Below are 15,830 nucleotides of genomic sequence, written 5' to 3' on the forward strand. Positions count from 1 at the left end.
TACAAAAACCAGTAGCTTTTTTGTGTTGTTTGTTTGTTTAAAAAAAGCTACTTTTTTTTGGTATTTTTTTTAAAAGATGTGTTTATTTATTTATTTGAAAGGCAGAGTTACACAGAGATCTTCCATCTGCTGGTTCACTCCCACAAATGGCCTCAAGGGACAAGGCTTGGCAGGTGAAGCCAGGAGCTCCTTCCAGGTCTCCCATATGTGTGTCAAGGGCCCAATCACTAGGGTCATCTTTCAGAATTCCAGGCCATTAACAGGAAACTGGATCAGAAATGGAGCATGGGCCAGCACTGTGGCATAGCAGCTAAAGCCGCCCCATGCAGTGCTGGCATCCATATGGGTGCTGGTTCAAATCCCAGCTACTCCACTTCCAGTCCAGCTCTGAGCTATGGCCTGGGAAAGCAGTAGAAGATGGCCCAAGTACTTGGGCCCCTGCACCCACGTGGGAGACCTGGAAGAAGTTCCTGACTCCAGGCTTCGGACTGGCCCTGCTCCAGCCATTGCAGCCAATTGGGGAGTGAGCCAGGGGATGGAAGGCCTCTCTTTCTCTCTGCCTCTCCTTTTCACTGTTTAACTGACTTTCAGATAAATAAATAAATCTTCAAAAAAAGAAAGAAAGAAAAGAAAAAAGAAGTGGAGCAGCCAGGCTACAAATAGCACCCATATGGGATGCCGGCATCAGCATGAGCATTGCAAGGTGGTCCCTTAACTTGGAGTCACAACGTTGGCCCCAACAGTAACTTTTTAATATGCTAATAATCAACTCTAAGAAAGAGAATGAAGAAGACATTCCAATCACAATAGCCAAAAACACACATAAAAATCAAATATTTAGGAATAAATTTAACCAAATTAAAAGATCTCTACACTGAAAATTATAAAACACTGATGAAAGAAAAAAACACAAAAATAGAAAGATATTCTTTGGTTGTGGATTGGAAGAATATAATTAAAATGTCTATGATACCTAAAGCAATCTACAGATTAAGTGGATACCTACAAAAATGCCAATGGCATTCCTTACAGAATTAGGAAAAACCATCCTAAAATTCATATGGAATCACAAAAGACTCAGAATAGCCAAAGTGATCCTGAGTAAAGAAGGTCAAGCTGGAGCTACCAAACACCTGACTTCAAACATACTACAAAGCTATAGTAATTAAAACAGCATGGTACTAACATAAAAATCAACACACAGACCAATGGAACAGAAAAGAGATACAGAAATCAATCCACATACATACAGCCAACTAGTTTCTGACAAAAGAAACACTAGAGAGAGAACACTCTCTTCATTAAATGGTGCTGGCAAAACTGAATGTAAACATGCAGAAGAATCAAATTAGATCCATACCTCTCACCATATACAAATATCAACTCAATCGGGGCCAGCGCTGTGGTGTAGCAGGTAAAGCTGCCACCTGCAGTGCCTGCATCCCATATGGGTGCCAGCTCCACTTTCAATCCAGCTCTCTGCTATGGCCTGGAAAAGCAGCAGAAGATGGCCCAAGTCCTTGGGCCTCTGCACCCCCATGAGAAGACCCGGACAAAGCTCCTGGCTCCGGATCGGCGTAGCTTCGGCCGTTGCAGCAAACTGAGGAGTGAACCAGCAGATGGAAGACCTCTCTCTCTGCGTAACTCTGACTTCCAAATAAATAAATAAAAACTAAAACTTAAAAAAAAAAAAAATCAACTCAAGATGGATCAAAGGCTTAAATTTAAGACATGAGATTATGAAGGAACTGAAAGAAAATGTAGGGAAACACAGGTAAAGGTGATGACTCCTTGGAAAAGACCCCCAAAGCACAGGTAACAAAAACAAAATCAGACACGTGGTACTACACCAAACTCAGAAGATTCTGTGCATCAAAGGAAACAATCAACAGAGTGAAGGGCATCCAACATAATGGGAAGTATTTGTAAGCTACCTGAAAAAGGATTAATATCCAGAATATATCAGAAATTCAAAAAATTCAACAACAAAAATAACCAATCCAGCTAAGAAATGGGTGAAGGACCTCAACAGACAGTTCTCAAAATAAGAAATACAGGGGCCAGCACTGTGGCGTAACAGGTTAAGCCACTGCCTGAAATGTCAGCATCCAATAAGGGCAGCTTCTGCTCTAGCTCCCTGCTAATGCACCAGAGAAAGTAGAAGATGGTGCAAGTGCTCGAGCCCCTGTACCCATGTGGGAGACGCAGATAAAGGTCCTGTCTCCTGGCTTTAGACTGGCCCAGCCCCAGCCTTGCAGTCATTTGGGGAATGAACCATTGATGGAAGATCCATCCCCCTCTCTCTCTCTGAAATTTTGCCTTTCAAATAAATAAATCTTTTAGAGAGAGAGAAAAAAAAGAAGAAATACAAATGGCCAACAAACATATGAAAAATGTTCAACATCACTAGCCATTAGGGAAATGTAAATCAAAAACCACAATGAGGTATCACCTCACCCATCATAATGGCTATTATCCAAAAGACACAGAGTAACAAAAGCTGGTGAGGATGTCCAGAAAGGAGAACTTTCACATACTGTAAATTAGTGCTACAGTGAAAACAGTACGGAGATTTCCTAAAAAATTAGAAATTGATCTACTATATGATCCAGCAATCCCACTACTGGGTACTATACCCAAAAGACATGAACATGTTGGATCAAAGATACCTGCACTAACATCTTTATAGGAGCACTGTCCACAATAGCCAAAACATGGAATCAACCAAGATGTCCAGTATCAGATGAGTGCATAAAGGAAATGTGGTGTGTGTGTGTATATATACATATATGCAATGGTTATTCAGCCATAAAAAAGAATGAAATCCTATCATCTGCATCAAAATGATTGCTAACTGGAGGACATCATGTTGAATAAAATAAGCCAGATACAGAAAGACAAATACCATATGTTCTCCTTATATGTGGGAGCTAAAATTAAAACAAAAATCAATAAATAAAAACAAAAAAGAAATGCCTGTATCAGTTTGCCTACTGTTTTTTGTCAAACTTCAAATCTTTGTCAAATTGTTAAGAGTGATATACTACTATAATTTTAATGAGCTGTGACTATTTTAAAATTTACTGTTTTGAATGAAATACATTTTTTCATTAGATTATAATTGACAGCCCTTACTTATATTTCTGGTGAACTACAGTCTTTTTAGTTTTCATTTGTTGAGCTCTAAATGTTCACTTAGGGGAGCATTAAGAATTTGACAGTAATGTAAATTAAAAATGTTATCTAAAAAATAAAAATAAAAAAATTTCAATAAAAATGAACAGTTGTTTAACATTCCAAAAGGAAATACAGTAAAACATTCTTGAGAATTAACACTTGAGGTAAATTTTTATTATACTATGTCAATGAGCCACGACTGTAGTTAGGCATTCACTTCTGTCTTCGTGGTTAAAATATAAAAATCTTCGGCTGAACACCCATTAAGTTGCCTGTAATTTAAAACACAGACAATAACAAGTATTGCTGGGGATGTAGAGAAACTGGAACCCTCATATACTTCTGGCAGAATGTAGAACACACAGCAGCTTTGAATTAAATCTGGTAGTTCTTCAACAGTTAAACAGTTACCATGTGACCTGGCATCTACCAGAAATGAAAACATACACTCAAACAAAAACCTGCACTCTAATGTTCATAGTAGCATTATGCCTAAAAGCCAGAAAGTGGAAACTCAAATACCTATCAAGGGATAAGTGGATAAACAAAATATGATAGCCATACAATGGAATAGTATTTAGCCATAATAAAGTACTATTGATCCATGCTACAACATAGATGAAACCTGAAAACATGCTAAGTGGAGTCAGTCACAAAACATCACATATATATTTTTATGAAACGTTCTATGGAGACAATATGGATTATTGGTTGCCTAGAGACACTATGAGTGGATAATGGGTTTCCACTAACATGGATTATGAAATGTTCTAAAACTGTGGTGATGACTGCACAACTTCATGAATATACTAAAAACTACTGAATCATACACCATAATTGAATTTTATGCTAGGAAATTGTATCTCAATAAAGCTGTTATTAATTTTTAAGAACCTATAAGCCACAATATTGAATAGTGGCCGGCACCACAGCTCAATAGGCTAATCCTCCGCCTGCGGCGCCAGCACACTGGGTTCTAGTCCCGGTCGGGGTGCCGGATTCTGTCCTGGTTGCCCCTCTTCCAGGCCAGCTCTCTGCTATGGCCCGGGAGTGCAGTGGAGGATGGCCCAAGTGCTTGGGCCCTGCACCCCATGGGAGACCAGGAGAAGCACCTGGCTCTTGCCTTCGGATCAGTGTGGTGCGCCGGCCGCAGCGGCCATTGGCGGGTGAACCAACGGCAAAGGGAGACCTTTCTCTCTGTCTCTCTCTCTCACTGTCCACTCTGCCTGTCAAAATAATAATAATAAAAAAAATATTGAATAGTAACAATGAAAACTTTTGTACTTAACTAGCCTCTGCAGCATCAGGTCTTTCTAGGTTTCAGTCTTTCCTTCATCTATCTATCTATCTTTCTCTCTCTCTCTTTCTCTCTTTCTTTCTTTCTTTTTTTAAAGATTTACTTTATTTATTTGAAAGACAATTACAGAGAGAGGGGTCTTCCATCCTCTGGTTCACTCCCTAGATGGCTGCAATGGCCAGCGCTGCGCCGATCCGAAGCCAGGAGCTTCTTCCAGGTCTCCCACGAGGGTGCAGGGACCCAAGGACTTGGGCCATCTTCCACTGCTAGCCCAGGCCATAGCAGAGAGCTGGATTGGAAGAGGAGCAGCTGGGACTAGAAACGGCGCCCATATGGGATGCCAGCGCTTCAGGTCAGGGCTTTAACGCACTATGCAACAGTGCTGGCCTCTCATTTTTGTTTTCTAATATTTCAAGTCTACACTTTGAAACTTCATAGGTCTTATTTAACCAAAAGACAAAGCTCTTATCTTTTAAAATTATACCTACACAACAATCATTTCAAAAAAGAAAAACATGACAAAAAATATGAAAGTACTCTCTATTTCTCATTAGAAAAAAAAAAAAAGACAAGGCATGTGAGCGGAGCTCTCCTTTCCACCTATGTCTTCCTCAACTTCTACAACCTACAACCTACTTTCGCATAGCAGTACTGGCCTCAAAAAGCAGTGGTCCAAAAGCTTGGGCCCCCACACTCAAGTGGGAGATCTGGATGGAGTACTGGGCTCCAGGCTTCATCCTGGCCCAGCCTCAGGCTTGTGGCCATTTGGGGGAGTGAACCAGCAAGTAGATCTCTCTCTCTCTCTCTCTCTCCCCCTTTTTCTCTGTAACTCTTGCCTTTCAAATAAATAAAAATCTTTAAATAATTTTTTTTAAATGGAAGGAAATTATACTCAGACTTCACTTATTCTGTCCTCAACCCATAGCAATCTGGCTTTTTCTGTACCCCAATCCCAAAGTACTTCTCCTGGTCACCACAGTACTCTTCCTGCCACGTGAGATAGGTACTTTGTCAACCTCACTTCTCCAGTGCTCCCAGCATTATCTGCCTCCTGTATGAACTCCTTTCCGTGAAGCTCTCCCAGGCTTTTCCGACATCTCTGGTTCCCATCCCTCCTCTATGACCACACCTCAGGAACAATCACTAGCCAATTCTTTTTGGCTGCTCTTTCATGCTGACCTATTCAACCTAAACCTAGTCCCTCTATATGCTTGTCAGGTAAGCCAACCCACTTCCCAGGCTTTCAACTACCTCCTACATGCTTATGACATCTACCTAAATCTTCAACTCTATCTTGCCAGCAATCCTGATTTCCACTTTTTTTTTTTTTTAAGATTTATTTTATTTATTTGAAATGCAGAGTTACAGAGAGGGGTAGAGAAAGAGAGAGAGATCTTCCACCCACTGGTTCACTCTCCAGATGGCTGCAACAGCCAGAGCTGCATCGATCTGGAGCCAGGAGCCAGCAGCTTCTTCCAGGTCTCCCACACAGGTGCAGGGGCCCAAGGACTTGGGTCATCTTCTACTGCTTTCCCAGGCCATAGCAGAGAGATGGATCGGAAGTAGAGCACAGGGACTAGAACCGGCGCCCATATGGGATGCCAGCGCTTCAGGCCACGGCGTTAACCTACGGCGCCACAGCTCCAACCCTGATTTTCATGTTTCTATTGCACATCTTTTTTTTCTTTTTAAAGACTGATTCATTTATTTAATAGGCAGAGTTACAGAGAGAGAGACAGAGAGAGAAATCTTCCATCTGCTGGTTCACTCTCCAAAATGGCCACAATGGCCAGAGCTGAGCCGATCTGAAGCCATGAGCCAGGAGCTTCTTCTGGGTGTTCCACATGGGTGCAGGGACCCAAGGACTTTCCCAGGAAGGATGCTGGATTCGAAGTGGAGCAGCTGGGACTCAAACTGGCACCCACATAGCATCACAGGTGGTGGCTTTGCCTGCTATCCCACAGCATCGGCACAGTTACTCAGTTTTAACACATCCAAAGCTAAATTTACCCTCTTCTCTCTTGAAACTTCCTCCTAGAATCTCAAGTGAATCTTTTTTAAAGGATTTCTTTCTTTATTTGAAAGGCAGAATTGAGAGAGAGAGAGAGAGAGAGAGAGAATCTTCCATTCACTGTGTAACTCCACAAATGGCTACACCGGCCAGAGCTGAGCCTATCTGAAGCCAGGAGTGCCTTCTGGGTCTCCCACATGGGTGGCAGGAACCTAAGGCCTTGGACCATCTTCCCATGCTTTTCCCAGGCACATTAACAGAGAGCTAAATCAGCAGTGGAGCAGTCAGGAATTGAACTGGTGCTTGCAAGGGATGCCAGCATCACAGGCTGCAGCTCAGCCTACTATACCACAGTGCCGGCCTCATCTCCTTTAAAAAAAAAAAAAAAAAAAAAAAAGATTGACTTACTTTTTTATGGGCGAGGCAGACACAGAATGAAAGCCTCCATCTACTAGCTTACTTCCTAAATGCCCTTATCAGGCTGGGGTAGAGTGGCACTGGGCCGGGACCAAAGCCTGGAGCCAGGAATTTGGTTCAGAACTCTCACTTGAGTGGCAAGAACTCCATTACCTGAGCTATCGGTGCTGCCTCCCAAGATCCACATTCACAAGAAGCTGTTGTTAGGAACTGGAATCGAATCCTGGTAACTCTGACAAGGGATGAAGGCTTCTTTAACTGCTGGGTCAAGTATCTGCCAACTCTTCCCATAATCTTGTTTGGTCCCCTCTACTTGTTTTTCCTCATTTATCCCTTTTCCTACCAAATGGTACCTCTTCTAAAGCTTGGGTGATAATGATAGCACTATCTGGTATCTGTAACACAAATCAAGATGTTATCACTGAACTTTTTTCTCCTTTGTAACTCATGTGTAGTGAATCTCTGAGATTCTTATCAGATCCACTGTATACTCTGTGTTCCCCTTGTCTTAGTTCAATTCAGGGACTCACATCCCACATTTTTTTTTAACAGATTCCTAAGTGTCATCTTTCATACTGTCATCAGAATCAACTTTCTCAAACAAATGTCTCTCCCAAGAACCAGAGCAGTGACGCTGAGATTTTTTTTTTTTAACAGAAATCTATCTGAGTGATCCTAAGCGAAGACTCACAGTAATCTTCAGGAGCAGGCTAGGGGAGGAGAATGGGGCAATAGTGCTGACGTGTCAGGTCAGCACGTCTGTTTTCTGAACACCTCCTCACTTGCCCTGTGACTTAAGAGTTGCAGTGCAGAATTGTTCACAAGTACTATTATTGGTCTATAGAATAAAATCTAAATATAGCGTAGCTGTAAGACCCTTTAAAATCCAGCCCCTACCTATCCCAGCATCACCCTTCGCTTTTACCATGTACAAAGTGCTGCCTCACTAGTTCTCAAAGCATGATCAAGGGACCTTCCCACCATTTCAGGGGAATCTGTACAGAGTAAAACCTAAACCTGTCGCCGGCGCCGTGGCTCAACAGGCTAATCCTCCGCCTTGCGGCGCCAGCACACCGGGTTCTAGTCCCGGTCAGGGCGCCGGATCCTGTCCCGGTTGCCCCTCTTCCAGGCCAGCTCTCTGCTATGGCCCGGGAGTGCAGTGGAGGATGGCCCAAGTGCTTGGACCCTGCACCCCATGGGAGACCAGGAGAAGCACCTGGCTCCTGCCTTCAGATCAGCACGGTGCGCCGGCCGCGGCGGCCATTGGAGGGTGAACCAAAGGCAAAGGAAGACCTTTCTCTCTGTCTCTCTCTCTCACTGTCCACTCTGCCTGTCAAAAAAAAAAAAAAAAAACCTAAACCTGTCAATCATGAATGTGTATCACGCTACCTTGTAAACTTATTTATCATGACTGTAGTCCACTAACCTTGTAACGACTAAAAGTCAACATAGTTTAAACCAAGTTCTAAACCTTACACAAAATTGTTTGCTTGCTAATTTTATTAGCAAAATCAGCATGTTTTCAACAGGTAACAATCTGGGAGCCATAGTTTACACAATCGCAGTACCTTAATTTCTTCCTCTTTAAGAAGAGGGCATAACAGGCCAAGGCCAAGCATGGAAAACCCACAGAATGACAGCTGGAAAAGTGTCTATATTTAATGGTAATCAGAAATTAAGATGAAGACTGGATAACTATATGAACATGTATACATTACTGACAGTTTTATAAACTGAGAACTTTTTCAAGAAAGTTACTCATAGGGGGCCAGTGTTGTGGCACGGCCAGTTAAGCTACTACCTACAACGCCAGCAACCTATATAGATGTGGGTTCGTGTCCTGGCTAGTCCACTTCCCATCCAGCTCCCTGTTAATTCATCTGGGAAAGTAGTGGAAGACAGCCCAAGTCTTTGACCCCTCCACCCACACAGGACACTTGGATGGAGTTCCAGGCTCCTAGAACTAGCCTAGCGCAGCCCTGGCCACTGTGGCCACTTGGGGAGTGAACCAGAGGATGGGTAATCTCTCTCTCTCTCTCCCCCTTTCTCTCTGAAACTCTCTTTCAAATAAATAAATCTGTAAAAAAGAGTTACTTATGAATTTGTATTGAATTATTTAACATCTCTACTACTGGAAAGATATATAATAATAAAAATAGACATTTTATGAGTGTTAATCACAGAATTATATACAATAGCAGAAAACAGAATGGATTAATCGTTCAACCCTAGGGAAATGGTTATGCTATAAAATAAGTCATCAGGTAAAACATTATACAACCACCTAAAATTGTTACAAAGCTGTTGTAATAATAATAATAAAAGCTCTTATAAAAATGTAAAGTTGGCCAGCGCCGTGGCTCAACAGGCTAATCCTCCGCCTTGCGGCGCCGGCACACCGGGTTCTAGTCCCGGGCGGGGCACCGATCCTGTCCCGGTTGCCCCTCTTCCAGGCCAGCTCTCTGCTGTGGCCAGGGAGTGCAGTGGAGGATGGCCCAAGTTCTTGGGCCCTGCACCCCATGGGAGACCAGGAGAAGCACCTGGCTCCTGCCATCGGATCAGCGCGGTGCGCCGGCCGCAGCGCGCTACCGCGGCGGCCATTGGAGGGTGAACCAACGGCAAAAGGAAGACCTTTCTCTCTGTCTCTCTCTCACTGTCCACTCTGCCTGTCAAAGAATTAAAAAAAAAAAAAAAAAAGTAAAGTTAAGGGGCTGGCATTATAGCATAGCAGATAATGCTGCCTGCCCACAGTGCCAGCATCCCATATGGGCACCGGTTCAATCCAGTTCTCTGCTATGGCCTGAGAAAGCAGTAGAAGATGGCCTAAGTCCTGGGCCCCTGCACCTGTGTGGGAGACCTGGAAGAAGCTCCTGGCTCCTGGCTTTGGATCGGCACAGCTCCAGCCATTGAGGCCAGCTGGGGAGTGAACCAGCGGATGGAAGACCTTGCTCTATCTCACTTCTGCCTCTACCTCTGCCTCTCTGCAACTCTACCTTTCAAACAAATAAATAAATCTTTTAAAAAAATGTAAAGTTAAAAAACCAGGAAGGTGTATGTTTGGCCTAATTGTTAAAACATCACTTGGTACCCCAAATTCTCATAGCAGACTGCATAGGTTCAAATCTTGGTTCCATTCCCAATTTCCATTTCCCCCCATTCTGGGGGGCAGCAAGTGATGGCTGAAGTAGTCAGATCCCTGTCACCCCTGTGGGAGACAGCCCTGGGCTGCTGTGGGCATTAGGTGAGTGAACCAGAGGATGGGAGCTCTCTCTCAAATAAATAAAATGAGTAAAGACAAAGTCATTTCAAAAAATTTAAAAAGGAATACAAAATGGTATATGTAGTTAGGGTGACACAGAAGCATTAAAAACATTAACAGAGATAACAGAAGGCCATATAAAATAATGGACAAAGGACCATGCTTGCTGTCAGACAAGTTTGAATGCCCATTTCACCTTTCTAAGTGTAAGGCATTATTTTTATTTATTTATTTATTTATTTGAGCAGTGGGGTTACAGTGAGAGGGAGAGACAAAGGTCTTCCATCTGCTGGTTCACTCCCTAAATGGCCTCAACAGCAGGAGCTGGGCCCATCCAAAATCAGGAGCCAAGAGCCTCTTCCGGGCCTCCCCTATCAGAATTTAAGAAATAAATCCATCAGCTAACCTATTCTCTTTCCATGACAGAGACACAGTTCCTCAGCATTCCATCAAGGGAAAAAGTACCAGCTACCAGCAGTCTTAATTATAGCTATTGCTTATCAAGCCAGGAAATTTTAAAAAATAAGCACCATAAAAGAACAGCCTTAGTCATCAAATCTCCAATGCAACATCACCTAGCTATATGTGTATTACGGAAGAAAAAGGAAACCCAGGTAGTCCTTAAGAACAAAAATCTACCCTAGGAATTCCTGACTCATCCCCAAAGCATGAGCCCTCGGGCTGCTTCCCCTGTGCAGGAGTTCAGCACCTGCTCAGAGGGCCTGCATCACAACACAAGGCTCCTTCCTCACACAATGTGCCCAGGGATAACCAGATGAGTAACATGCAAGCAAAAATTAGCCAGGGACCATTCCACCTGTTCTACCATAGCCAAGTTCTTCTATAACTGAAAAAAACAAGTTTTAAATATTTTAAACACTCAAAGGAAAAATTTTAACTTTTGCTACAGAGCAGTAAAACAAGGGGCTCCATCTAATTATTGTAAACAACACCATTCAAAAGATACCAACACAATGAAATTCTCACAAAGCACTGCTTCAGAAATACATAGACTAAATATCATGAGAAATGCTTATTATAAGAAAGAGATTGCTTAATCTGTAGCTTCAAGTCTTCAAAAAATACCAACAAAACCTTAACCCCTGTCCTCTATGACTGGTCTGGGGAGGTGGGTCTCTCAAAGCTCATTAATAAGACAATATTGTGTGAGGCCAGGGACCTACCTAAGTTGTTAACTCCTTTAACGCTCAATCTTTACCAAAGCCTCTTTAGAATGTGGAGAAGTATTTCAGTACTAAAAACCATTTCACCTGCACCTTAAAAACGAATGCGCTTCGAAACAAAAACCAGCCAGTCTGCTATCCATTCATTTTTACAGACATTTAACTGTGTATCCTCCTAAGCGCATTTCACAGTGAAGTCATTATTCTCGGAGGAGTACCTTGATCCCCCAGGAGCAAAAATTTCCCTCCCTGATTTCCCATTCCCAACCCCCGCCAAGGCTAAGGGAGCAAACCACTTCCCAAAGTCCCACTTCCTTTTCCATTCCAGAGACCTCCACGGTTTCCAACGCCCTAGTCTTGCGCAATATCCGTAGGAGCAGCCGCCACAACCACCGCCTCCTGAGCCGGGAAACAACCCTAGAGGGAACATTGTCCAGCAGAAAAATAAAAGGGGCGGGGAGGGGGTAATGTAAGGAAGTCGACTTCTGGTCCCACGCCTTGCAATCTGACCCCCAAACCGGGGTCTATCTAGGGCAATTTCACCAACCAGCCTTTTAACCCTCGCCTCCTCTCGAGCCGGTCTGCACTAGCACAGGGCGGAAAGTGAGGGGGAAAGGGAGGCGGGAAGGTTATCTCCCGGTTCAGGGCTCCGGCCGTGCGTCGCCTCCGCCCCACCAGGACTATTGTTCCCAAGTTCCCCACCCCCACCCCGGATAGGAAGTGATAGTCACATCCCCTCCGCCTGCGCCAATGTCCCCAGGGGAGTCCAAAGTAGGCTTCCTTAGGCAGATCCCCCTACCCACGCTTTCGCCCTTCAACCTCAAGTCACTCTGACCCCAAGACCACCTGAAAACGTGGGTCCCAGGACAGGAGACGGGACGGTCGAACGAGGGTCAGTGCAAAAGAGGTGAACCGTGAGACTCCTTAACAAGCCTTGGCCAAACGCTGGAGGTAACTGCGAACCCCGAAACAGGCAGAGGTCCTACCTTGCTGCCTTGGGAGGCCGGCTTGGGCAAGGGGACACCACGAGCGAATGCCAACCTTTGCACCCCCGAACCCTCGTCAGCCGCGATGCACTGCGCCCCTGCCCGCAGCCAGACACGCTGCCTCGCCCCTTCAGAAGGGCCAGAGGTGTGCAAAGGCGAGCCCTCCACCCCGGCCTGCACCGCATCCGCCTCGGGCTCCCGGCCCGAGAAACAATAGGTGGTCGCGGGGGGCGGTGCGGGCTGCGAGCTTGGCCCCGGGGCCGCGCCCTTAACGCCCAGGGCGTCCGCAAAAGGGGGCTGCAAAAACCGGGAGGAGAAAGGAGGCCGAGGGGCGGAGGCGATCTCCAGCCCCGCGCCGGCCCGCGAGACCACCCGGCCCTCGGCGCGGGTGCGCGCCCCCTCCCGCCGCACACAAAGCGCCCGCGGGCCGGCTGCGAGAGCCAGCGGGGGGCTCGGCTGCCGGCGAGAGGAGGCGACAGCGAGCTGGAGAGACTCACCATGAAGTCCCGGGCGAAGTTGTCCTCCCCATTGTGGTCCGGACTCTTCATGGCCTGGACCCTCTGGATGAATTTCCTCAGGATCTCCACTTGCTCCATCCTCCCGCGTCCCCCCGGCTGCGGTCGCTGGCCCCCCCGCCGCCCGCCCGCCCGGCGCAGAGCCCGCTCCGTCTTCCCCAGCTCGCTCCCCCTGCCGGTCCCTCCCCGCCCGACCCCCGCCCAGCCCCGCCGCTCCCTCCTCCTCCCCACCGCCCGAGGCGGCGGCTGAGGCGGCCCCGGCCCCGGCCCGGCTCCCGGCACCACAACTTCCAGGAGCAGCCGCCGCTCTCCGACAGTGCGAGGCGAGCCGCTGCGGCTAGCGCCAACCCCCACCCCCAGCTTGCTCCATCCTCCTTCCCCGCCCTCCTCCTCCTCCTCCTCCGTCCGAAACGCCGCCGCCGCCGCCGCCGCCTCAGGAACACGGCTCTCCGCTCGCCCTGCCCCCCCCCTTCCCGGTTCTTCCTCCCCCCACCCCCCACTTGCAGCCGCAAGCCGCCTCTCCCCACGGGCGCGCCCCCGCCGCCACCCAGACGCGCGGCCCCGGGAAGCGGCTCCGCCCCAAGCGCGCCGCCGCGCCGACCCGCCCCCGCTCGTCAGCCCCGGGCCACCCCCTTCAGCCCGCCCCGCCGGCCGCAGTCCCGGCTCGGATTGGCTTGGGAGGCGCCTCGGCGGCCTGGGCAGCCTGACCTCACTTCCGGGGCGTGGCCCACTCGGGAGCTTTCAGGACTGGAGAGAGGAATTGGTTCCTCTGGAGGCGGGAACACGACGCTGAGCAGAGCAAACCCTAATCCGTTGGAGTAAGACTTCAGTTGGAACTTGGCGGTCTCACCGCCTACCGGGAAAGAAAAGCGTATTTCGAGAGTGCTGCAGCGCGGCCGCCAGCCGGGGGCTGGGACTACAAGTCCCAGTCTGTGCGAGTCTGGGAGCGGGGCGGGGCGGGCGGGGTGGGAAGAAAGGCATGCTGGGAATTGTAGTACCGTAGCCGCCCGGTTCCCGGCTGGCTGGTAGGCGCTGGTCTTGGCGTTGGCGTGTGGCGAGTGGACGCCGCTTAGGCTTTGGCTCTTTAAGGCATGGCTACGGCTGACAGAAGCGAAACGCTTCTTGGGTGAAAAGACTTTGTCTTTGCAAATCCGTATAAGCTGAGGTGAGTGAGCGCCTGAAGTCCGGAGTGTGCTTCACGTACCGAATACTTGCTAGGGGCTCAGTGATTCATGAACTGCAGGGAATTCGTCCTCCTGCCTGTGGAGTCAGCACTCCAGCACTGAACGACAGACTCCGGGGAACGGACTTTATGTATACGGCTTTGTGATTCTGGGTATCAGAGAATTACCGCTCCTGGTCTAGCGCCTCCTCTTAGAAATAAAGTGATTTGCCTAGGGTCCCCCGGCAGCTCCTTAGCAGACCATAAGTAGACCTGAAGTCCTTTTGCTTTCGCTACAACACCACACTGCCCCTCACCAAGGAGCGTAGATTGGTGGTATGACAGAAGCGAAGGATTCGATGCGTGGACGTTGGTCGCTTATCCGCACAAAGAACGCGTTTTTGCGAAGCAGACTGGTCAAGGGGTTTTGGTTTATACCATATCTGGGTTACCACGCTTTTGCTAGATGAGCAGCACCATGGAATTTAATGAAAACCTTGAAGAAGATGGGTGTGTTGCTCTTCCTAAAGGAATATGTTTCTATTTAAAAGAACTCATCTGATGCTTACCAGGGCCCTCCTCATGAAAACGTGCCCCTCCAAATGTGCCCTTGTCTTTTCCTGGCCATTTTAAGCTGTGTGTGCATGAAGAGAGTTTGGTTCTGCATCTGGAAAATTCAGAGGAATAGTTTAATTTCTAAGGTGACTTTCGTTTAACCAGATACCAAGAGTCAATTTCACTGGATGTAAGAAAAAGTCAGAATCTGGGCTAAATCCTCTACCTGTATAGTTGGCTGTAGATACCTGTTTGCCCCTAGAATGGAGAGAGAAATTAGACCAAAGGCAAAGAAATAGGTAGACAATTAGGAGTGCCTCCACTGTTCTTTTTTTAACAGGAGAAACACAAAGCTCTGTTCCTCCACTGGTTCGTTCCCCAGATGCTCCCAACAGCCACATCAGGGTCTGACCAAAGCCAGGAGCTAGGAACTCAATCCAGGTCTCTCACATGGGTGGCAGGAGCCTGATTACTTGAGCTACCAGGCTGCCTCCCAGGAGCTACATTATACATTAGCAGGAAGTTAGAGTCAGGAGCCAGAGCTGGGACTCAAACCCAGGTATGATGTGTGTTGCAGGCATCCCAGTCTAAGTCCTAACCACTAGGCCAAAAGGGCTTGCCCCTACCTCCACTTTCAAATGTTATTTACTTATTTTTTTAATTTTCAAGGCAGAGAGACAGATCTCCCATCTCCTGGTTTGTTCCTCAAATGCCTAAAACTGCTGAGGCTGGACCAGGCAGAAACCATGAGCTGGGATCAATCTGCATTTCCCACGTAGGTAACAGGGACCCATGTGTTTGAGCCATCACCTGCTACCTCGAAGGGTGTGCATTAGCATGAAGCAGGAAAGGGGAGTAGAGCCAGAGCTTGAACCCAATCACTCTGAAGTGGGATGCTGGGCGTTTCAAGTGGTATCTTAAGGGCCAGGCCGCTCCTGCTTCCAAGTCTTGATATGTTTTAAGAATGAACAAACCAGGCTGTAGTTGGTAAATATGCTGGACAAACTGTGAAAGTCTGGTGGGAGGTGTTACTTGTTGGGGGGCATTGAGTCCTATTTCGACTGGTGTTAATGCAGACATAAAGTCTCTCTTTTTTACTTTTCCTTTTATTAGTAAGCCCCTCCTTCAACACCTGAGGGTTTCTTGAGTTCTTAGCAGCTACCTTTGGTATCTGCATCAAGTTAGGGAAAATTAAAGTACCTCCCAGAATTTCAACTCTTGGAAAGGCCTAACAATATTTTCAGTGGCACATAGCTAGTGTTTTGTC

The 15,830-nt window shown here is 46.9% G+C and overlaps 1 protein-coding gene across 1 annotated transcript in view; it reads right to left on the reverse strand.

Annotated features, from left to right (window-relative positions):
• Positions 1-12,954, reverse strand: part of PTPN12 (protein tyrosine phosphatase non-receptor type 12) — a 100,211-nt gene extending 87,257 nt beyond the window's left edge. Inside the window, exon 1 of the mRNA XM_062211461.1 lies at positions 12,829-12,954. Coding sequence (XP_062067445.1) covers positions 12,829-12,927 — 99 coding nt within the window. The 5' untranslated portion in view covers positions 12,928-12,954. The remainder of the gene's footprint in view (positions 1-12,828) is intronic.
• Between the last annotated feature and the right edge of the window lie 2,876 nt (positions 12,955-15,830).

Source organism: Lepus europaeus, chromosome 1 (genome assembly GCF_033115175.1).
Source record: "Lepus europaeus isolate LE1 chromosome 1, mLepTim1.pri, whole genome shotgun sequence".
In the NCBI taxonomy this organism is placed as follows: Eukaryota; Metazoa; Chordata; class Mammalia; order Lagomorpha; family Leporidae; genus Lepus; species Lepus europaeus.